Source organism: Mustelus asterias, chromosome 13 (genome assembly GCF_964213995.1).
Source record: "Mustelus asterias chromosome 13, sMusAst1.hap1.1, whole genome shotgun sequence".
Lineage (NCBI taxonomy): Eukaryota > Metazoa > Chordata > Chondrichthyes > Carcharhiniformes > Triakidae > Mustelus > Mustelus asterias.
In genome coordinates, this window is record NC_135813.1 from 105,450,303 (window position 1) to 105,475,046 (window position 24,744).

At 45.1% G+C, this 24,744-nt stretch overlaps 1 protein-coding gene across 1 annotated transcript in view; it reads right to left on the minus strand.

The window, feature by feature from the left end:
• The window catches only part of LOC144502972 (SEC14-like protein 2), a 68,825-nt gene that overhangs the window by 26,522 nt on the left and 17,559 nt on the right, over nucleotides 1-24,744 (minus strand). The window contains exons 3-7 of the mRNA XM_078227420.1: nucleotides 13,248-13,291; nucleotides 12,030-12,092; nucleotides 8,126-8,314; nucleotides 2,689-2,784; nucleotides 1,294-1,354 (exon numbers count right to left, since the gene is read on the minus strand). Coding sequence (XP_078083546.1) covers nucleotides 1,294-1,354; nucleotides 2,689-2,784; nucleotides 8,126-8,314; nucleotides 12,030-12,092; nucleotides 13,248-13,291 — 453 coding nt within the window. The remainder of the gene's footprint in view (nucleotides 1-1,293; nucleotides 1,355-2,688; nucleotides 2,785-8,125; nucleotides 8,315-12,029; nucleotides 12,093-13,247; nucleotides 13,292-24,744) is intronic.

Sequence of the window (24,744 nt, forward strand, 5' to 3'; positions counted from 1 at the left end):
TTTCAATTGGGCATCCATTGTTGGAAGCTGACACTATTGGGTGCCACGTCACCTCTATAATGTGTAACCCCAATGAAAACGCTTAATTACAATGCAATAATTCATCTAAGGTAACGTGAGCTAGCCTGTCGTGACATAACATACATTTTTATGATGCCTTCAGGACATCTCAAAATGTCTTGAGTCAATAAGATACCTCTGAAATGTGGTTAGTGTTATTTTGCAGCCAATTTGGGTGGCACAGTGGTTAACACTGCTGCTTCACAGCGCCAGGGTCTCAGGTTCAATTCCAGCCTTCGGTGAGGAGTTTGTATGTTCTCCCTGAGTCAGCGTGGGTTCCCTCCAGGTGCTCCAGTCCAAAGATGTGTGGGTTAGGTAGATTGGCCATGGTAAATTGTCCCTTAGTGTCAAGGGGATTATCAGGGTAAATACGTAGGGTCACAAGATATACAGGGCCTGGGTGGGACTGTTCTTGGTGCAGGCTCGATGGACCGAATGATCTCCTTCTGCACTGTAGGGATCTATGGCTGTATGATTTGCGCATAGCTTGTTTACATAAATGACCAAAAAAACCTGTTTGGTTGAGCTAGAACATCAGCCAAAATACTGGGCTGAATTTTATGGCCCTGTCACAGAAGGGAAAATGGAGCCGTTCAAAAGTCCATTGACTTTGGTGGGAGTGGAAACTCCCGAAGGTGGACAGTTCCATCCATTATGAGAACACCTGCCCTTGTGGGACTTTTAGATTCACTTAAGCAGATGTGAGAGACGGGTTAAACCTCCAACAATAGAGCTTTCCCTCACTACTGCACTGAATTGTAAGCCTAGATTATGGCTAGAACTTTACAGCCATCCACGCTGGTGGAACCTTCCAGTCCCGCCAATGGCGCCCTCCTGCCACGGGTTTCATGGCAGCAAGGGTGCATTCAACGGAAAACTCTGTTAACAATGGCAGAACCAGAATATCCCGCCGCTGGCCAATGGTGGGCCTCCTCCACCACCCCGAAACACACGGTGGTTTGCATGGAAAATGCCGCCCAACGTGTTTACATTCCTGGAGTCTTGGAAAATTTTACCACATTAAAGATGCTACATAAATGCAAGTTGCTGTTGTTGTAAGTCTGAGTGCTGTCACTGAATCTAACGCACACTTAAGAGAACCATATGTTTTTGTTGGAACATCCCAATCCCACTATTGGCCTTATCGAAACAGCCAACTCAGAATATTCTCCATGTCCCATAGACAATCATTCTCCGTACATTTACAAATGGGTTTTAACCAAAGTTGCCTACCTTTGATAACAAACAATGTCTTTAAACCCTCAGGGTAGTTATCCTCAAACATGGTAAGAACCTGGTTAAGTAATGACATTTAAGATGGCGGATAAGTTTCAGTCAGTGTTTGAAAGGTTAAAAGTCCAACCCATTCACTATTGCCTCAGATTCTACCCTAGACCTGGAGCTGCCCAGTAATTATCTATAGATTGTTATTATACCAGCAGTAATTACATAGCCAGCCTCTTGAGTGTATTTCAACATGCAGCAAGGAGGTGAAACTTCAAGCGGCTAGTACAGATCTCCATGCTGACAGCCAATGTTAGCACAAAACCTTATCTAAAGGCAAATCAAATTCAAGCTGTGTATATTGAACATAACATCAGGCTGTGGTTGTAATCTCATCTCCAGATTCAGATTATAGCTATAGATTAGCAGCATTTATTACTTTACCAAGTCCACACAATTAGATTACCATTTATAATCATTCCCATATTTATCTCCATACAAGAGATTGCTGAACCCATATTGGATTGCAGCTTGTAATTACATCCTGATCCACTGGGCAGGATTTTTCCATGGACTTGGGGACCCTGGGGGGTCCGAGCCTGCACTGGTCAAAAGCCAGGCCGCCTCCTAATTGGCCGCCTTCTACGCTGGCTGTCTGAGCTCCTACTGCTACCGAGCCAATCAGAGAGCTGGCAGCTCTGGGGCTTCACCGGGGAAGGTGGCTGGTGCTGAGGCAGATTGGAGACTGCGAAGGTGCCTGTCTTAAAATGAGGCACCTTCACAGCTGTAAAAATATTTAAGAGGGCGGGGAGAGACCTTTGGGTCGGCGGGGAAATTCCTCAGCCTGTATCGTTGGGGTCGCAGGAGTGCCTTTTGATGTCCTGTAGTGCCAAGGTTCAGGGGTGGAGCCTCTGGTTCGGATGCCCCCCCCCCGTCACACCCCCACCTTCCCCAGCACCCCTCCTCCTGCCCTCCCAAACCCCGACTGCCGCAGGGAGGCAGCCTCCACTTAGCTGGCCTCCTCCACACAGGGTTGGTTGGTGGCGGGGGGCTCCTCCAGCACTGGCAAAATGCTGCCAAGCTCTCTCGATCAGCCCCCTGTGGGGCCTTTATTAGATACATCTGCTGCCTGCCTCCGTGGTGTCATCAGCAGAACTACAGCCCTGCCCGACATAGGAAACCTCTGCAGCGGCAGGGGTGCAGGGGAAGCCATCCACTGCCTACCTCGTTTCCTGCTCCCTACCCCTGCCACTAATAATGGGCCTGAGAAAAATCTGCCCATTATGTTTTATATAATGAACTACTTGAAACCTCTCATTAGATTACCGTCCTTTAATCACTCTGCAGCATGTATTATTCTCTCTAAACAAAAGTTCTGTAAATCCTGAATTGCGGCTGCCTTACCTCTCCATACAGTTCGACTGCAGGTTTCCATAAATGCTTCATTCCGAGATTCTCACAGTCATAAATCATTGTGATCGCCTCAATTTGTTTATTGTGCTGCAAAGAGGAAAACTCTGAATCAATATTTAGATTGGATGCTGTCGGCCAAGTCATTTTATATTTTATGATTCCAAAAGAGTGATAGAGTCATAGAGAGTCATAGAAGTTTTACAGCATGGCAACAGGCCCTTCAGCCCAACTTGTCCATGCCGCCCCTTTTTTTAACCACTAAGCTAGTCCCAATTGCCCACGTTTGGCCCATATCCCTCTTTACCCATCTTACTCATGTAACTGTTTAAAAGACAAAATTGTACCCACCTCTACTACTACCTCTGGTAGCTCGTTCCAGACACTCACCACCCTCTGTGTGAACAAATTGCCCCTCTGGACACTTTTGTATCTCTCCCCTCTCACCTTAAACTTATGCCCTCTAGTTTTAGACTCCCCTACCTTTGGGAAAAGATATTGACTATCTAGCTGATCTGTGCCCCTCGTTATTTTATAGACCTCTATAAGATCACCCCTAAGCCTCCTACGTTCCAGGGAAAAATGTCCCAGTCTCTCCAGCCTCTCCTTACAACTCAGACCACCAAGTCCCGGTAGCATTCAGGAAGCATTGAGGACACATTAATTGACTTCTTTAGGTGCTTAAGACCAATGCATAATTTTGAGTTCATAATTTGCACTTGACATTTTGTGGTTCAGTGTCAGCACTTAGTTCCAGATACTATTTCTGAAGTCATTCTGCTATTGACATACCTCATGTATCAAGATCACAATCTAGTTTGCAAAAGGCGGACTCGATAGAATCTGTACAGCAGATCAAAAAGGAGATGCAGGCCCACGCATGGACAAAAAGTGAAGTGCTTTGACAAATGAGATGGTTCCGGCTCCTGTCTTTCAAGTGCTTTTCCTTTTTTAAAAAAAACAATATCTTCCCCTACCACTTTCTAATGCACTTTGTCAGCAGCATTGTCAGTGTTCTGTACATTGTGTAATCCTAACTTTGTTGAATTTAGCCAAAAGCTGAAAGAACCATTGAACAGGAAGCTGGGGTGTGGCTTGTTATAAGATTTTGCTGTTGGTGTTTAGTGCTTGCTGCTGCTGACCTGCCTGTGTGTGAAGTGCCCAATCAGAAAGAGAACTTAAAAAATAGGAACAGGAATAGTCAAGTTCTGACAAAGGGTCATCCAGACTCAAGACGTCGGCTCTATTCTCTCTCCACAGATGCTGTCAGACCTGCTGAGATTTTCCAGCATTTTCTGTTTTTTTTTCAGATTCCAGCATCCGCAGTATTTTGCTTTAATGTTATTACAGGAGTAAACCGTACATCCCCCCGAGACAGCTCAATAAGATCTGAGCTGATCTTTAACTTTAACTCCATTTCTCCCATCCAATCTCCAAACCTCTTGATCTCTTACTAGCCAAATATGATCGATCTGAGTCTTGGATGAACTCAATGACTAAGCATCTGCAGCGCTCAGGAGGGGTAGGGTTGCAAAATTCCAAAGATTCACAATCCTCTAACTGGTGAAATTTCTCCTCATCTCAGTCCCAAATGTCTGACCCTTATTTCTAGGACTCTCCAACGAGACGAAACAATCCCTCAGCATGTAACCTGTCAACGTCTCCGAGTAAAGCTCTCCAGGTTAGGTTGATTGGCCATGCCAAATTGCCGCTTACTGTCAGCAGGATACATTTCAATGCGATCAACTCCCAATCTTCTAACCTCCAGAAAATATAGACCCATTCAATAGGAAAACTGAAGAGGAATTTTCAGGGCTACAGTGGTTGGGTGGCACAGTGGTTAGCACTGCTGCCTCACAGCGCCAGGAACCCGGGTTCAATTCCAGCCTCGAGTCACTGTCTGTATGGGGTGCGCACGATTTCTGTGCAGGTTTCCTCCAGGTGCTCCGGTTTCCTCCCACAGTCCAAAGGTTGATTAGGTTGTTTGGCCATGCTAAATTGCCCCTTAGTGCCAGCGGGATTAGCAGGGTAAATATGTAGGGTTACGGGGCCTGGGTGGGAATGTTGTTGGTGCTGGTTCAATGGGCCTCCTTCTGCACTGTAGGGATTCGATGATTTTATGATATTGGGGAAAAGGGGAGGGGAGAGGAATTAACTGGGTCACTCTTACAGAAAACTGGCACAGATACAACTGACTGAATGGCCTCCTTCTGTGCTGTAACCATTCTATGATTCTATTCCATAAACTAAGGAGCAATTTAGTGTGGCCAATCCACCTAATCTGCACATCTTTGGACTGTAGGAGGAGACCGCAGACACAGGGAGAATGTGCAACCTCCACACAGTCACCCAAGGCCAGAATTGAACCTAGGACCCGGGCCCTGTGAGGCAGCAGTGCTAACCATTGTGCCACCGTGCCGTGGTTTATTTAACTAGACCAACCATATAATTATTAAGGCTACAAGAGCAGGTCAGAGCCTGGGAATTCTGTGCAACGGCAGCATTGCGTCCCATCTACTAGATGCACTGCAGCAACTTGTGAAGGATCTTTTAGCTGCACCTTCACCCATGACCTCTGCCACCTAGAAGAACAAGGGCAGCAGACAGAAGGGAACATCACCACCTGCAAGTTCCACTCAAAGCCACACACCATCCTGACTTGGAACTATATTGCTGTTCCTTCACTGTTGCTGGATCAAAATCCTGACCACTACTGTAGGTGTACCTACACCACATGGACTGCAGTGGTTCAAAAGACTTCACCTTCTCAAAGGCAATTAGGGATGGGCAATAAATGCTGGCCTAGACAATGCTCATCACATCTCACAATGAATTAACGAGAAAGTTCCAGATTTCCACTACTCATTGTTTGCAGTGCAAAGGTTGTTCTAGACACCTGTTCCTTGTTCTAGACAAGTGATGGGCAACCGAGACTGGTGATTGGGAGGCATGAGTGGCCCTCCTTCACCTCAGTGAGCCACAAGCTTGAAATCGGGCATGTTCACCAACTATGTCCAATGGCCCTTGATTAAGATTCAATACATTTAATACACACTGAGTATTTCATAAGAAGTTTCAGAAAATGCTTAATCATTCATATATTAATAGAGCTGTCATCAATTTCAACTGGTAAAAACAAAAGAAATGTTTACACTTTATTTGGACACAGAGGGGGTGCACGGCTGTCACAGTCAATGTTGTGAGCAATCAGGCCGCACCTCACTTCCCTTGCCTTTGCTTTATGTGCGTGTCACTCAGTTATATCAGCAAGAAATAAGCTACAAGGATGGAAGTGTGGCAACACTACGCATGGGCCACACTCAGAACCCTGATGAGTCGCATGTGGCCTCCGGGACATAGGTTGCCCACCACTGTTCTAGACACCTTATTAGCGAGAAAGATTCTATCTATTTTATCAGGGCAGAGATTCTCCCAGCCTCCTCCACTGCTCGAGTAGCACAGCGGGCCAGGAGTCATCAGCGGGGGGGCCTGTTGTGGGACCCGTGACCGGTGTCCAGCCGATTGCCGGAAAACAGCGAGGGGCTGATTACCAAATCGCTATTTCCATATCATTAGCGAGCCCGGGGCGGTAGTCTCTGGGTCTGCGAGTGAACCCACCAGCGAGGTTTACAACTGCTCCCCGCCAACAGGGAACAGACATGTTCATCCCGCTGGTGGGGACAGAGGCCATTGAGGCCCCTCCAGGAGATCGGGGACAGGGGGTCTGACTCCTGGGCAGTGCCAACCTGGCAGTCCCAGCCTAGCGTGCTGGCACTGCCCACTGGGCACCAGGCCTTGCCAAGGGGATGGTGCCAGAGGAGCAGGGCTATGGGGGAGACGATCGATGGTGGTGGGGCAGTCTCTGCACTGAGAGATTGCTGCATCCGCAATGGCAGCTTAGCACTATGCTGCCGGCCTCTCGGGCAGGATGAGGCCCCCCCCACGCACACCCCCCACCCCCCCCCCCCCCCCCCCCCACCCCCCCCAGCTTTCCAGCGTAAATCTCTCCGAGGCACTTTCACTCTATGATGCACAGTCAGAGATTCATGAAACTTAGGGCCCGATTTTACCATAGCATTGTGCCCGTTTTCGGATGTGAAAACTTGGTATGGTCGGGCATGAGGCGATTAGCACGATCCGCACCCGCCTCTGCACCAGTTCCCCCTTTACCAAGGTCCGAAAATGGCCGCGATCGGGACCACCCCTGAAACGGGCGCAACAGCAATTTAAATGCATTTGCGTGCATATAAATTGACTTAATTTGTTGCACGCCCAACTGTACCGGCACTTCCCTCTTTACCATCGCGTTCGCCCATCCAGAATCAGCACGAAACAGACATGCTCCACAAAAGTCCGATTCGGACGCTCCAATTGTTGAGGAGGTAAGTGCTGAGTGTCTGACGGCTCTCTGCTTCAGATCGTTGGGAGGGGCATGAAGTTGGGTCCGACGATTCTCTGCTTGAGATCGGCGGGGGGAAGGAGGGGTCCACTGAGACCAGTGGGGGGAAAGGGGGGGAGGGGCCCGTGATGGGTCTGGATGGTAGAGGGGATGTGGGGGGATAAGGGAGTCAGTAATGTTGTGGGGGTGGGGCAATGTCTGTGGTGGCCAGGGGGAGGCATTATCCGGTCCAGGAGGGATGTGGCAGGGGAGCCGCATTCTATCATTTCTTTTTGCGCATGTGCAGTTGGAGGCACCAATCAGAGCTGCAGGATTTCGGGTACGTTAAGTTCACCCACAAGCTTCTGCAGCGCGATTCGGAATCGCTGATATCTTTTCAGGCAGGGTGTGTATGGGGGCGCCTGGGAATGTGTCTAAAAGTCAGATCTGAAACACTCCCAGTTTCAAGTCCGCCCGGCACTTAGAATCAAAATGGTAAAATAGGGTCCTTCGTGCGCCCAGAAAACAGGCAGGAAATTCCGTCGTTTTCCCACCCGCTGAGCACTTAGGTTTTTTTGGGAGAATCCCAGCCCAGACATTTTTAATCATAAACACCTCAATTAATCGCCCCGTTGTCTTTTATACTCAGGGGAATACTAGCCAGATCTATGCTGCCAGATCTATGCTACCCGTCTTCCTAAATTCACCTTTCTAGCCCTGGGAATCCTTTAGAATTTTAACTTCAAAACAGGCGATAGTTTCAAAGAAAGTTCCAAATGAAAATAAAAAATGTAAGTTGATCAAACAAACATTGCTTTTGATCCTCAAAACTCAAAATGCTACTTTTCAGCTCAGTAATATAAAGGAAGCATCAAATAAGAATGATGCCTCTGGAATTTTTAATCTTGGCAACATTACAGTCCACCTCTGGAATCCTAGAGTTCGACAAGAAAAAACTTTGTATCCTGATTTCTCAGGAGCAAAGGATTCAGGACTCAGGGACCGCTCGTGGCCAGCATGTCTCCCATTTTACAATTCATCACAGCTCCTTACCTTTTTAGACTGTTTAACACACTCTTCTCTCAGCAGCTCACAGTCTCGGATTTTTGTCTTTAGAAAGTCCTGCTTAGATGCCGAATGCATCAAACCTTTCGGATCCAAAGGGCCAATCACGTCATACCAAATGGGGCTGCCTTGTTTGTCACAGCCGCACATCCCTCCAGCAAAGTAACGAGTAATCACCTAGCAGAGGACACAACTCCCAGAGTCAACATTCTCGAGAAACATTTCATCTAATTCCCACCCCCGCACCCCCCTCCCCTCCCTCCATTGTTTCCAATCTCCTTTCTCCCTCCCAAGAACTCCCACAGCACAGAAGAGAGGAGGTCGCCCAAACGTGAGTCTTAGTACCTGCAGGTAGAGTGAGCACAGGAACTTTCTTGACTAGTATCTTCCCGATATTTCTTTATTTATTTAAAAAGTGAAACTTGGCTTGTTCACTGATTTTCCGAATGGAGCAGTTGATCTGAACAGTAAACTGATGATGTTCAAATTTGCCAAAGAACTGCATTAAAGCTAAATGAACTTCAATTGCAATAACATCACAAAGATTTGTACAAGTTAGGAGGCCCATTTGGCCCCTCTGGCCAATCCTGTTATACTTACCTAAGATCCAGCTCTCCAATCCCCTGTTGAATAACTCCAGAGTTTAAAACTTCTGTTATTCCTGAAAAGCATTAATTACCCCTTGTCTGGAGAAATTTTTCTTAACATCAGTTCTGGATTTGCCTTTAATCAATTGCTATCTAAGTCGCTTTCTCCTCAGGTCACAGTTTGCTCATTGCTACCTGCTTTTCATAGTATTGCCTGATTTCCAATATTGTCTCATGTATTCCGAGTCAGACAAATATTACCACCAGCTGACTTGTTTAATCTCTTCTCTCATTGCTTTGGCATGGGTAATTTTAAAATTATGTACTAAAAATTGGCTTCCAACATTGGTCCCAGTTTATGTCAAATTGAACCATTTTACGGATGGTGTTGCCAAGGGCTGTCCCTGGCTCTATTCCCAGAATGCTAACTCAGTCTCCTGCCTTTACTATTACATAAACTAGCTTAGATTCTGGAATGCTTTTGTTTACCCAGTATAAGGTAGGTTAAAGTCCTCCATTAATATGCCCTTTCAGTTTGCAAATACCTCCCTTATCTCTTCATGAGTAACCTGTCCGTTTATTTTGACTTAGTGTTCCATTGAAAAGCCCAAGAATTATTGTTGCTCCCTTCACACTACATACATTTAGCCAGATTATCTCATTGGAAAGCTTATCCTGTACCAACAGCTTTACATCCTTTACCTTCCAGGTAACCCTGATATATAGAGCTCTACCATTTTCTTTTATTGGTCTGACCATACAGATATTTCTGTGTGTTGTTCTGTGGTCAAACTTGTTTCTGAGATCCCTCTTGCATCACAGTTGCCATAATAGGCTTGAGTCGGCTTGTTGTTGCTGAATCATTGTGTCACAAGTGGCTCTATAAGACCATAAGACATAGGAGCAGAATTAAGCCACTCGGCCCATCGCGTCTGCTCCACCATTCAATATTTTTCTCATCCCCGTTCTCCTGCTTTTTCCCCATAACCCCTGATCCCCTTATTAATCAAGAACCTATCTATCTCTGTCTTAAAGACACTCAATGACCTGACCTCCACAGCCTTCTGCGGCAAAGAGTTCCACAGATTCACCACTCTCTGGCTGAAGAAATTCCTCCACATCTCTGTTTTAAAGGATCGTCCCTTTAGCCTGAGGTTGTGCCCTCAGGTTCTAGTTTTTCCTACTAGTGGAAACATCCTCTCCACGTCCATTCTATCCATGCCTCGCAGTATCCTGTAAGGTTCAATAAGATCCCCCCTTATCCTTCTAAACTCCAATGAGTACAGACCCAGAGTCCTCAACTGTTCCTCATACGGCAAGCTCTTCATTCCAAAGATCATTCTTGTGAACCTCCTCTGGATCCTTTCCAAGGCCAGCACGTCCTTCCTTATATATGGGGCCCAAAACTGCTCACAATACTCCAAATGGGGTCTGACCAGAGCCTAATACAGTCTCAGAAGTACATCCCTGCTCTTGTATTCTAGCCCTCTCGACATGAATGCTAACATTGCATTTGCCTTCCTAACTGCCGACTGAACCTGCACGTTAACCTTAAGAGAATCTTGAACATTGACTCCCAAGTCCCTTTGTGTTTCTGATTTCCTAAGCATTTTCCCATGTAGAAAATAGTCTATGCTTCCATTTCTCCTTCCAAAGTGCACAACCTCACACTTTTCCACATTGTATTCCATCTGCCACTTCTTTGCCTGCTCTCCTAGCCTGTCCAAGTCTTTCTGCAGCCTCCCTGCTTCCTCAATACTACCTGTCCATCTACATATTGTTGTATCATCTGCAAACTTAGCAACAGACCTTTCAGTTCCTTCTTCCAAATCATTAATGTATATTGTGAAAAGTTGTGGTCCCAGCACTGACCCCCTGAGGCACACCACTAGTCACTCAATACATGTACACTTTTATATGTTAAGCCTATCCTTCATAGCGTTCCTTTTCTGTTTGGTGTTTGTATTGTTAATTTTCATTCTTTTTGGTCTGTTCTCTTCATCTGTCCTCACTGCTGCATTGGGGAGTATGGGGAAGAATTTAGAAATTTGCAGATGACTTGAAACTTGTAACTGTTGTAAACACTGAGGAAGAGAGTAATAGACTTCATGGCGACACAGGTGCAGACTTGATGGGCCGAATGGCCCTGTTCTGTGCTGTTACCATTCCATGATTCTTTCAATGGGTTTAATTATCATCAGCTTTCGCCACGTATTTAAATCTCAGTCGACCTGGCTTCGTTCAGACAGGAAAGCAGGCATTTAACAGAAGAGTTTATAATGCCACTTCATTATTATATTTTCCCCCTCTTTTCTCAAATGGCCTGGTGCTTTATTCCCCTTCCAAAGGCCTCAGTTCCTTCAAAGTTGAGCCCCCTGCCCCTAGAATAGTCTGTTCCCTTCCAGAGGTTTACAAGATTATGAGTGGCATGGAGAGAGTGGATAGTCAGATGCTCTTTCCTAGCGTAGAAAAGTCAAGTACTCGGGGACATAGGTTTAAGGTGCGTGGGGAAAAATTTAGAGGAGATGTTCAAGGCAAGTTTTTTTTACTCAGAGGGTGGTAAATGTCTGGAACACATTCCCTGGGAGGTGGTGGGAGCAGGTACGATAGCGGCATTTCAGGGGTATCTAGACAAATACATGAATAGGATGGGAATGGAAGGATATGGACACCGTAAGTGCATACGGTTTTAGTTTAGGCAAGCATCATGATTGGTGCAGGCTTGGAGGGCCGAAGGGCCTGGTCCTGTGCTGAACTGTTCTTTGTTCTTTGAAAAAAGGGGGCATTCTTCTGCACCGTGTCCCAACTGTGGGGACAGAACTCTGGAAGAAACGGAGAGGCGGTGGAGGGTGTGAGGGGAGTGAGTTCAAGTATTCTCAAGGTACAAACCTATCTCTCAGTGACCTGTTCATCTTTATAAAGTTTACCTAGTGTCAGCAGTCACATATAACACAACTGACTGCTTTACTGGACAATTAACAAAAGAGAAAACTGGGACAGCATTCAACCTCAACGGTTCAAATGACTGAGCTTGTCACCATGTTAGTTGTGTTTTATTTCATTGCTGTATATTACCATATACTGTTCTATAAAAGGTAACCAGCAGTAGTTTAGATATTTGGTCACATTGTTTCTCTTGGAAACACTGACAACATCTAAACAGAAGGAGATAATAGAAATTACATAATATGGCATTTCGAACTATGAAGTTTAGTACAAAGTTCAGGGTTCATTCATCCGTTAAATGGGATTTGAGTCGGATCACAAAGTTTTATTTTCCAAGAGGCGCAGAGGAAGAGTCTTACCTCAGGCGGTTCCCAGTCACTTGTGAGTGTGTCAACTTTCATCTGTCTCCTGAACTCTACATGCTTAAAAAAAAGGCAGAAAGGTTACCTCCCCATTCGATGCAGAGTCACTGTCAACTTATTGAACCTACTTATTTATTGACATCGTGGGCTGAATCTAATGTTGGTGATGGGGTTCTCACTCACTGATTCGAGAATCAGTGGAAACCCCCATCACTTCCGTGGGGGAGGCCAACCAAATTTAGCGCCTGTCAGGCACCTAATTGGTCAGCACCGGGGTCCTCATTCCCCAGGAATGAAGACCTCGATGGCTGAAATCCTGCTTCACCTCCCCACCCGAGAGTGGCCGGGCAATCAGAGACCCGGCAGCTCTCCATGGCCATCTGTGCCACCAGTAGTGGCAGCTGCCGTCAGTAATGCACCAGGGACTTTGCCAGGCTCCATGGACACAGATCAGGGTGGGATGGGACCCGTGGAGTGGAGGTTTGTGGGAGGCAGGGAGGTTGGAGGCAAGGGCAGGGAGTGATCTTGAGCAGCTACATCCCTGCCAGGTGCCAGGTCCCTTGGTCAGGCACCAAGTGCCTGACAATGAAGGAACCCTCTCCCCTCACAGCTTTTGCTGGGCGACCTAAGGCACAAGAAAGCCCTGCGGCTCCCATTTAATCCTTGAGCCACCACTAAATTCCAGTGGGTTCAGGCAAAAACGATGTCAATTGGCCCTTTAAGAACCCTATTTGGCATCCCGATTGAGTGGGCAGGTTGCCCACCCACACCTCCATGGGCCTGTGCACACTTCAAGATTTTCCCGCTATAGGGGGATTGGCGAGAGGCCTTGGCCTTGAATAAATGAGTCCAGCCGCCATGTTGCCCACCATGACAGGCTGCATTAAATTCTTCCCCATATTACATGACAGAGGTTGAACATCACCACAGCATTTGACAAGCATTTTGGTAATGTCATTTAATAACAAACTCAAGAGGAATTGTCCATGTCATTGATAAAAATCTTCAATCAAAGCGAGGGATGGAAAATCACAGCAACCAGAGCAATCCCATCACAAGAAACATAGGAACAGCATCTGACCACAACTCTCTGTCTCAACTAGAGAATGAAGCGGGAAACATTTTTTAGTAAGAGAGAGGGCTTGACTGGCAGTTTTTATTGAAGATAAATGGTTACTTATATTCAGTGCAATTTTTAACAGCAGTTTTTCCTACCTTGCGAATCATAAGCTCCGCTTTCTGAAGATTGAAACTCCTGGCTGCAAATTAAAGAAAGTTTGCTGTCACTTCCTTTGATGTTCATCTCAGAACATATTTCACAATCAGGGAAACACACAAGGTAAAACTTGAGCTGGGAAACAAGCTTAAGTTACAAAGTCTGCAATAATCACACTTCTAGGACTGGATTTTCACAGGGTTGGGAAGACTCAGTGGAAGGTTGAAAATGGTGACCAGGTTCCGATTCTGGGATTCCTAATCCCATTCCAGGGGTTGACAATTTTCAGGAGTGCCCTTTGAGGGTGCGGGCTGGTTGGGGCTCTGTGCACATCTGACCTGGTTGGCTCCATTGTAGGCATGTCCGCGTGTACTGCAATTTGCATGGAGTCAGGCCAGGTCTTCAGTGAGCCATGATCCCCGGCACCTCAGAGCTGTCATCAACCATAGTCTGCATGGAAGGACCACCCCACTTTGGCCCGCCACGCCACCCATGCCAAGCTATGGCACTTCCATGCCCATTCACCCACTACACAGTGTATGGAGCAAGTGAATCCTATAGCGACATTAGGATGTAAAATAAAAAACTTTTTTAACAAACTGTCATTCATTGATAATTTGCCACTTCCTTAAAATAAACTTTTTACTGTGGCCTAATAAAAGTGACAGGCTCCTAATCAAGAATGCATACTGAGACTTGGCTGAAAGCCCAGAAATCCATTAGACTGCTGAAACACCTGAGCTCCAGGAAGAACATTGCTTGATGGGCAGTTCTGGCTATCTGATATTTGCTGTCAATTGCACAATGTTTACTTAAACAAGATGAAGTGACTTTGGGTGTTTACAGTTTCTGCTATGGATACTTGAAAGGGCCTGATTGACACTTTTATTGAGCTGTAGTAAAAATGCAATTGGAAATGTATCAATGAATGACTTTTTAAAAACATTTTCTTTACACATCCTATTGTCACTATAGGTTTTATTTGTTCTAAACAGTGTGCAGTGGATGAATGGGCATGGAGGTACCATAACTTTGAATGGGGGCATGAGAAGCCACAGAGGTTGTTTGGGAGGCACAGGATGGTACGGATGTGCTGTGGGGAGTGTGTGGGGGGGGGGGGGGGGGGGAGGCAAGAGAAATGAAGGCTTGATGGCCTTCTGTTTTTATTATAACTGTGACCAAGTTCCAGAGCACCAAAACAACTCTTTTAAACCGCCCGCCTCGGTACCCAGCAGCCCCCGTGGCTGCCTCCAAACTTTTTCCCAGTCAGTTGGCCCGACTGAAGCAAGCACCCACATTCCCCTCTAAAATGCAAATCCCATCCTTCTTGGCACTTTCTTCCAAAGTTGGCAAGCCGGGAATTATCCCAACTCCTGCTCACCGTCTCAAGGATGAAGATTCAACCCTAGACACAAGTAGTATAGCTGACATTGGGTATAGTTCTCCAGATTTCAGCATGTGCTGTGGAGTGATACTTTGTCCATTATGTACATAGACCATGGTGCAGTAATGAGTGACATGGCACGCTAGATAGTTGTGTGTACATATGCCTAACAATATAGTTCCTAACTCTTTTGCAATGTAACTATATGACAAAATCTTTGGAACAGGACATTAAACAAAGTGGAATAATAATAAGATGGAAGTCAAGGGAGTTGACTTCATGTTTCCACCCATCACACCCTCATTCATCCACTGTACACTGTTTAGAACTAATTAAACCTATAGTGACAATAGGATCTGTAAGAAAAGGCTTTTAAAAAGTCATTACTTGATACATTTCCAACTGCATGTTTACTACAGCTCAATAAAAGTGTCACAATCATCTGGTCACTGCTTTTACCCATAGATTCAGCACCCCCGCCCAGAGGTTCATTCATTTATTCCCGGTTTTTGCTCATGAGCGCTCCAATATTACTCTCCCATCTTTGGAATTATAGCACAAGTTGCATCAAGAAGTACTTAAGGTACAGACCGTGAATTTATATTCACAGATCCTATTTTTACATCTTTTAGAACAATCAGTGGAGTGGCAGTAAAACATATTAACACAATTTGTAATTTCCTGCTAGATATGTGTTCAATTGATGTTTTGGTTTCTGCCCCTCTGCTAATTTACTGTCTGGAATCTGTGCAAAAATGATCCAATGTGTCGCGCATCTGCATTTCCTTCCCACTAACACCCTATTATAGAAAGGATATTATTAAACAAGAGTGCAGAAAAGATTTACTTGGGATGCTACCAGAACTTGATGTTTCAGCTATAAAGAGAGGCTGGGTAGACTGAGACTTTTTTCCCTGGAGCATTGGAGACTTAGGGGTGATCTTATAGAGGTCTACAAAATAACGAGGGGCATCGATATGGTAGATAATCAACATCTTTTCCCCAAAGGTAGGGGAGTCTAAAACTGGAGGGTATAGGTTTAAGGTGAGAGGGGAGAGATACAAAAGTGTCCAGAGAGGCAATTTTTTCACACAGAGTGGTGAGTGTCTGGAACGAGCTTCCAGAGGTAGTAGTAGAGGCACAAACAATTTTGTCTTTTAAAAAGCGTTTAGACAGTTACATGGGTAAGATGGGTATAGATGGAAATGGGCCAAATGTGGGCAATTGGGATTAGCTTAATGGTTTTAAAAAAAGGGCGGCCTGGATAAGTATGGCTGAAGATTCTGTTTCCATGCTGTAAACCTCTCTGACTCTGTGACTGTATAACACCATGGATGTGGTTTCATTTCCTTTGTTGTTACAACATGTTTTACGTGAAAATTATTCGTCCTTTTATTTGTTCCAAGCTGTTCCAGAGGATGTATACGCATGAGAGAAGCAGAGAACGGTCCCAAGTGTAAACGTAGACTTTTGTCTCTACTAGCTTACCTGGTTGGTGATTCAAAAAATGCAACCCCGCTCTTGAGTAAGTAAGTCATCCAATTGTTGTCTGACAAGCAGGGTTGCAAACCCTTAGGATGTGGTGGTGCACACAATGATTTCTAGAGTAGCAGCCGGGTCCTAGGCGGGGTGCTCAGGAGCTAGCATGAAGAGCTTCATAGCTTTTGTTACCGGCCTTGAATGTTTTGTGTCGACTAGGGGTTTTTCACAGTAACTTCATTGCAGTGTTCATGTAAGCCTATTTGTGACACTAGTAAATAAACTTTAAGCTTTAATAAACTTTAAACTTCTAGTGTTTAGATTTAAAATGAACTTATAAACCAATTTCCTTTCTGTAGAATGAATAGGCCACATTTTCAGACTATGCTAGTCAACCAACCACATGATGTAGACATTCATCTCCACTGCCTGACAGTTACTAGGCAGAACAGATCGCCCAACCCTTATAGGAATCAATGGAACATAAATCACCAGCTTGACTTTCTAAACCTCTCACTGCACTATAATATCGGCCAGGGTTTTCATGCTCAACTCCTGGAGTGAGACTTGAGCGCAAATTCTTCCGACTCAATGGTAAGAGTGAAACTAGCTGAGTGGAGCTTCCTCATGTTAACCACTCTGTTAACCACGCACGATGGAAACAGAAGGGGGTGGGGGGATGGTGCGCAGGGAACACTTGCCATCTGCCAAGTTATTCATGAGACAGGGCACAAACTGACTGAGACTTTGCATGCTGGCGACGGGTAGATTTCATAATGGTGAAAGTCTTTTTAAAATATATTGCATTACCTTTTGTTTGTTTATCTGGCAGCGGATAGAATGTTGTCTAACAGGTTTTCAGGTAGCATCCTGAGGCAGCATTCTTTGAGATTAAAATGCATTTATTTTATAAGAGTTAATTAGCATTGCAGCAACTTGATTCCATAATTGTTCAGTGCACAGTGCCTTGCTGTGTCATTCATAACTCTGACAATCCATAATTAATGTGTGCCAAAGTGAATAGAGTATTAAAATAGTTACAGAACAGGTGGAGGCCATTCGACCGGTATTGTCAGTGCCAGCTCTCAGTGAGAACAACTCAGCCAGTCCCAGTCCTCACCCTTTTTTGATTTGATTTGATTTATTATTGTCACATGTATTGGGATACAGTGAATAGTATTGTTTCCTGCACACTATACAGACAAAGCATACCATTCATAGAGAAGGAAAGGAGAGGGTGCAGAATATAGTGTTACAGTCATAGCTAGGGTGTAGAGACAGATCAATTTAACATGAGGTAGTTCCATTCAAAAATCCATTCAAAAGACAGCAGAGAAGTAGCTGTTCTTGAGTCGATTCATACGTGACCTCAGACTTTCATATTTCTTTCCCGACAGGAGAAGGTGGAAGAGAGAATGTCCGGGGTGCGTGGGGTCCTTGATTATGCTGGCTGCTTTTCCAAGGCAGTGGGAAGTAAAGAGAAAGTCAATGGATGGAAGGCTGGTTTTGCGTGAAGAATTGGGCTTCATTCACGACCCTTTGTAATTTCTTGCAGTCTTGGACAGAGCAGGAGCCATACCAAGCTGTGATACATCTGGAAAGGATGCTTTCTATGGTGCATCTGTAATAATTGGTGAGAGTCGTAGCAGATATGCTGAATTTCTTTAGCCTCCTGAGAAAATAGAGGCGTTGGTGGGGCTTTCTTAACTATAGGCCAGTGTGGAGGGACCAGGACAGGTTTTTGGTGACCTGGACATCTAGAAACTTGAAGTTCTCGGCCATTTCCACTTCATACCTGTTGATGTAGACAGGGGCATGTCCTCCACTACACTCCCTGAAGCCGATGACTATCTCCTTCGTTTTGTTGACATTGAGGGAGAGATTATTGCCGTTGCATCAATTCATCAGATTCTCTATCTCATTCCTGTACTCTGTCTCATCACTGTTTGAGATCCGACCCACTACGGTGGTGTCGTCAGCAAACTTGAAAAACGAATTGGAGGGGAATTTGGCCGCACAGTCATAGGTGTAGAAGGAGTATAGTAGGGGGCTGAGAACACAACCTTGTGGGACACCAATGTTGAGGATAATCGTGGAGGAGATGTTGTCGTCTATCCTTACTGATTGTGGTCTGTGGGTTAGGAAGTCTAGGATCCAGTTGCAGAGGGAGGAGCCGAGCCCTAGACCATGGAGTTTGGAGATGAGTTTTGTAGGAACAATGTTATTGAAGGCTGAACTGGAGTCAATAAATATGAGTCTGACATAAGTGTCTTTGTTATCCAGGTGTTCCAGGGTTGAGTGTAGGGCCAGGGAGATGGCGTTTGCTGTGGAGCTGTGATAGGCGAACTGTGGTGGGAGGCCGGAATTGATCCATGCCACAACTAACCTTTCGAAGCATTTTGTAATGATGGATGTCAGAGCAACTGGGCGATTGTCATTAAGGCACACTGCCTGGCTTTTCATTGGTACAGGGATGATGGTCGTCTTCTTGAAGCAGGTAGGGACCTCAGTGGTCCTCAGTGGATCCCAGTGTGTCCTCCAAATCAATTCCAATTCCCTTTGAAAAACCATGATTGAATTTGCCTCCACCTCACTCTCCGGCAAGTGAATTTCAGATCCTAACCAATTACTGCATAAAAAGAAATCTTTCCTTCATGTCGCCTTTGGTTCTTTTACCAATCACCTTAAATTGGTATCCTCTGATTCTCGACCTTTCCATCAATGGGAACCAATTTCCCCCCTGTCAAGACCCCTCATGATTTTTACACCTCTATCAAATCTCCTTTCAACCTCCTTCTTATTATTCATTCTAAGGATGTGGACATCACCGGCCTTCCAGCACTTATTGCTCATCACCAATTGCTGTTAAGAAGCTGGTGGTAAGCTGCCTTCTTGAATCGCTGCAGTCATGAGGTGCAGGTACACCCACACTGCTGTTAGGGAGGGAGTTCCAGGATTTTGACTCAGTGACAGTGAAGGAGCGGCGATATATTTCCAAGTCAGGATGGTGAGTTGCTTGGAGGGGAACTTCCAGGTGGTGGTGTTCCCATGTAACTGCTGCCCTTGTCCTTCTAGATGTTACGGGTCACGGGTCTCAGATAAACTGTCCTAGCTTTGCCAATCTATCCACGGACCAGAAATTCCTCGATGCTGGAATTATTCTCTGAAATCTTTTCTGCACCCTTTTCAAAGCTTTCATATCCTTCCTAACGTGCAATGCCCAGAATGACACAACAGAGCTGGTGTTTTATAAAGCTTCACCATAACTTCCTTGCTTTTGTACTCTATTTATAAAGTTCAAGATCCCATGTGCCTTATTAATCAGTGTCTCACCTGCAACTTGGTCATCAGCGATGAAATCAGTGTCAATCCTAGTCAGTTTGTACACAAACTATTTGCCATCTTCATGAATAACTTGGCAGATGACATCCAAAAGTGCTTCTCTCCCCAGTCACCACCCCCACCTTTGCCACCGTGCTCAACAGAATGGTTATGAAGTGTCAGTTGTGGCTCAGTTGAGATAACACTTTCACATCTCAGTCAAAAGGTTGTTGGTTCGATCGCCACTCCAGGACCTGAGCATAAAACTCAATGCTGATATTCCAGTGCAATAAATACTGAGGAAATGCTGCACTGTCAGAGGTGCCATCTTTCAAGTGAGACATTAAACTGAGGCCCTCTCACGTGGATAAAAAAGATCCTCCAGCCCTGTTTCGTAGAAGGACAGGAAGAACCATAGAAAGGTTACAGTGCAGAAAGAGGCCATTCGGCCCATTGTGTCTGCGCCAGACAAAAAGAAAAAGATGATCCCAGGCATCAGGGATATATTGCCAATATTTACCCCTTAATCAGTGATGCGCTATCAATAAGGCGAAAGACTACCGATATGCCAATATAAGTGTAGGCTTTTATTCACAACAGAATCAGGAGCAGATCCCAACAAATAACCGACCTGGACTGAACAAGGGGGAGGAGACAGCCACCTTTATACTAGGTGCTGAGGGGAGGACCCAAACTGGAAGGGGATGTGTCCAGGTATGACAAGCACACACAACGGTGGTCCATATAGGACAAAGGCACAACTGAGGTCCACCACAATCAGCATGACAAAAAACAAATTATCTGATCATTCTCATGTTGCTGTTTGTGGGAGCTTGCTGTGTACCATTTGGCTGCCATGTTTCCTACATTACAACAATGACTTCACTTCAAAACTTGGCTGTAAAGTATTTTGAGATGTCTGCATCCGGGAAAGATGCTACATAAATTAATATAAATATATTGTATCATATCATCTGAATACAATAGAACGACTCAAAGATTACAAGCACAGAGTAACTAGGCCAGGCTGATGGCTTATAAATGGGGTATTAATGCCAGCACATCAGGAACCAATAATCATTGGCCCAGGTGGTGAAAACAGCAAAAAATGATTTATTCTTTTATAGGAAGCAAGTCCAGCTTTTGTTGCCCATTCCTAATTGGCCCCTAACTGAGTGGGTATTTCAGTGCACAGTTAAGGGTCCAGCATCTGGAGTCATATAAGACCATAAGACATAGGAGCAGAATTAGGCCACTCGACCCATCAGGTCTACTCCGCCATTCGATCATGGCTGATAGGTTTATCATCCCCATTCTTCTGCCTTTTCCCCATAACCCGTAATCCCCTTATTAATCAAGAACCTATCTATCTCTGTCTTAAAGACACTCAATGACCTGGCCTCCACAGCCTTCTGCGGCAAAGAGTTCCACAGATTCACCACTCGCTGGCTGAAGAAATTCCTCCTCATCTCTGTTTTAAAGGATCATCCCTTTAGCCTGAGGTTGTGCCCTCTGGTTCTAGTTTTTCCTACTGGTAGAAATATCCTCTCCATGTCCACTCTATCCAGGCCTCGCAGTATCCTGTAAGTTTCAATAAGATTCCCCCCCTCATCCTTCTAAACTCCAATGAGTACAGACCCAGAGTCCTCAACCGTTCCTCATATGACAAGCTCTTCATTCCAGAGATCATTCTTGTGAACCTCCTCTGGACCCTTTCCAAGGCCAGCACATCCTTCCTTAGATATGGGGCCCAAAACTGCTCACAATACTCCAAATGGAGTCTGTGCAGCGCCTTATACAGCCTCAGAAGTACATCTCTGCTCTTGTATTCTAGCCCTCTTGACATGAATGCTAACATTGCATTTGCCTTCCTAACTGCCAACTGAACCTGCACGTTAACCTTAAGAGAATCTTGAGCAAGGACTCCCAAGTCCCTTTGTGTTTCTGATTTCCTAAGCATTTTCCCATTTAGAAAATAGTCTATGCCTCCATTCCTCGTTCCAAAGTGCATAACCTCTCACTTTTCCACATTGTATTCCATCTGCCACTTCATTGCCCACTCTCCTAACCTGTCCAAGTCCTTCTGTAGCCCCCCTGCTTTCTCAATACTACCTGTCCCTCTACATATCTTTGTATCATCTGCAAACTTAGCAACAGCGCCTTCAGTTCCTTCTTCCAAATCGTTAATGTATATTGTGAAAAGTTGTGGTCCCATGTAGACCAGATCAGGCATTAGCGAACTAGATGTATTTTTTATATAAGAAACAGTGATAGTAATGATGACCATGAAACTCAGACTAGATTTCAATTCCAGATGTTATTAATTGAATCTAAATTCCACCAGCTGCCGTGGTGGGATTATGAACACGTGTCCCCAGAGCATTAGCCCAGGCCTCTGGATTACTAGTCACTATGCCACCATCCCCCACTAGGGAAGAATTGCAATGACTGTATTTAGAAAATTCAAGCTGGCTTGCTGCAGAAACTGACAATCTATTACAAAGCCTTGATCATCTTAGCAAAAGCAAGCGGCAGCGAAAATCCATCTGCTGGATCTTCGGCGGGAATTTACAGCCTCACTCATTCTGAAACCATAAAATCCTGCCCAAGGTCAAAGGACCTTTTTATGTTCCACTCCTTTTTTTGATTTGATTTGATTTATTATTGTCACACGTATTAGTCTAGAGTGAAAAGTATTGTTTCTTGCGCGCTATACAGAAAAAGCATACTGTTCACAGAGAAGGAAACGAGAGAGTGCAGAATGTAGTGTTACTAGGGTGTAGAGAAAGATACTCAGAGCATTGTTTGAGAGTTTAGAAGAGTTAGAATGAAGTTTTAAAAGCATAGGAAGAGAGTAAAAACAAGAATTAGAAGGTATACTGGGCACAGCTTGCAAGAAGTCGCCTCGCTTCGATTCCCGTGGCGGGCGCGGCGTGAAAATTCCGGCCCTTGTCCGTTTCCGTACAGTGTTGTGACTGAGTGAGCATACGGAGAGTGATGGAAAAACACCACTGACACATGCACACGCACGCACACACAGACTCTTTCTCTCTCTCTCTTTGCTGGAATTGAGCGAAGCTGCATCTTGTTCTGGGAAAGCAAGCCGTGGTCAACGCCCGTCAAGGCTGGCACGCTAACAAAATTGGGTGACACCAAATGATGTGAAGTGGCACTGACACTGGTAACGCTCACCACTCCTTACCACCACCACACCCCCCCAACCAACATTATATACTGCGGCAGCATGCAGGAATAACAACTTGTCTTTGCTAACAATACAAAAGAGACTAACCAAACAAGGAGGTCTCTGTGAATCCATTGTAGGAATTAAGTCAATGTCCAGCTGAAAACATGGTATGGGAAAATTCCTGTTTAAGAATGGGGAAGGCACTGCAGGGTAAGGATTATTTTTTATTTAGTGTTACACACACTACCGGTGATAACCTCATTGGTGTAAAGGTAGGGGAGGTGCTGGCACTGTGATATTGTCACTGGACTAGGAATCCAGACACCCAGTGTAATGCTCTGGTGACCCAGGTTCAAATCCCCCCCCCCCCCGGCCCCCGCCCCCACCCCCACCCCCGCCCCCGCCCCCGCCCCCACCCCCGCCCCTGCCCCCACCCCCACCCCCGCCCTCCCCACAGCAGATGGTGAAATTTGAATTGAATAAAAACCTGGAATAATCTAATGATGACCATGAGTGGTCAGCACTGCTGCCTTACAACGCTACAGACCCAGGTTCGATTCCCAGCTTGGGTCACTGTCTCTGTGGAATCTGCACATTCTCCCCGTGTCTGTGTGGGTTTCCTCTGGGTGCTCTGGTTTCCTCCCACAGTCCGAAAGACATGCTGGTTAGATGGATTGGCTAAATTCTCCCTCAGTGTACCCGCACAGGCGCTGGAGTGTGGCAACTAGGGGATTTTCATAGTAACTTCATTGCAGTGTCAATGTAAGCCTACTTGTGACACTAATAAATAAACTTTTAAAAGATTGTCGTAAAAATCCATCTGGTTCACTAATGTCCTTTAGGGAAGGAAATCTGTTGCCTTTACCTGGTCTAGCCTACATGTGACTCCAGACCCACAGAATGTTGGTTGACTCTTAAATGCCCTCTGAAATGGTCTAGCAAGCCACTCACTTTAAGGACAATAAATGCTGTCCACGTCCCATCAATAAATTTAAAAAATATATTCCCGGAGCAAGGACAGATTTATTCTTCTTCTTCAGGTGCCATGTTTTACAATATCATTAATCAGGCGTTTGATAACAGCCAACACCTTTGTGCTGTTCTCAAATCTTATATCTGTTCCGTTTCTTAAGCTGTTGGGGTATTTCCTCCTTTGTCTCCCTCCTGCTCTGCAACCCTCAGTTTTACCACTCACCACCAGATCCACTTGTTTCTCTCTCCTCAGATGCTTTGTCCAAATCTGACAAAGAAATATAGTGGTGGGGGGAGGGGGTTACTCCATCTGGCACCTAGCAATAGTTACATGTTCCAAACATGTCCAAGAAATAGCTATGGAATATGTCAGGTGACTTTATACTGGACCATGGAAATTCCTACCAGCGAGCTGGTATTGATGGAAGAAACAATCCACTATCCACTCCCTTTAGAAACCAAAGTGCTAGGATCTTAGATGGCAAATAGTGTCTGGTCAAGTAATTTGGTATAAAACATTTTTGCTCTAAATTCCTGTGGGAATTGCTCTGATTTCCCACCTTTGACAGGTGAGAGGAGGAATCCCTGGAAGAACAATGTAAATTGTAGTTTGTGCCATTTCTTCAGCTATCCTGCTAATATCCTGATCAAAAGGTGCCCACACACAAGTTCAGGACCTTTAGCTCCACAGCCATCCATGGTAAATGTGGTGTTCTATCTTATTTGTGAGGGGTTTGGCAGAATGCAGGGATTACAATCTCTGGAGTCAAATCATAATGGGAAAATTATTTTTGGCAAGAAACTAAAGTGTGTCCTAAAACTACTCAACTGGAGTGCCAACTTAAATAGGACTAATTGGTGAGCTGGAGCTCGCTAGCATAGCTGGCTAAACGGACAGTCTTCCATTACTGGGAATTAAGATTACTCTTGTTAAGAAGCTCAGAAGAGGATTCTCTTAGCCTGCTGGAACCAGATGGAAGGCCCAGTTTTGATGATTCAGAAGATTTTAACCATAAACTAACAACGATGGAAATAAAGAAATATCAAAAAATAAAAGTAGTACACGCAAGACTAAATGTAGATTTATAAAAATTCAAAAGTAACTCACTAAATATAAGGTCCACTTTGAAACACAGAATGCCAGTCCTGGGTA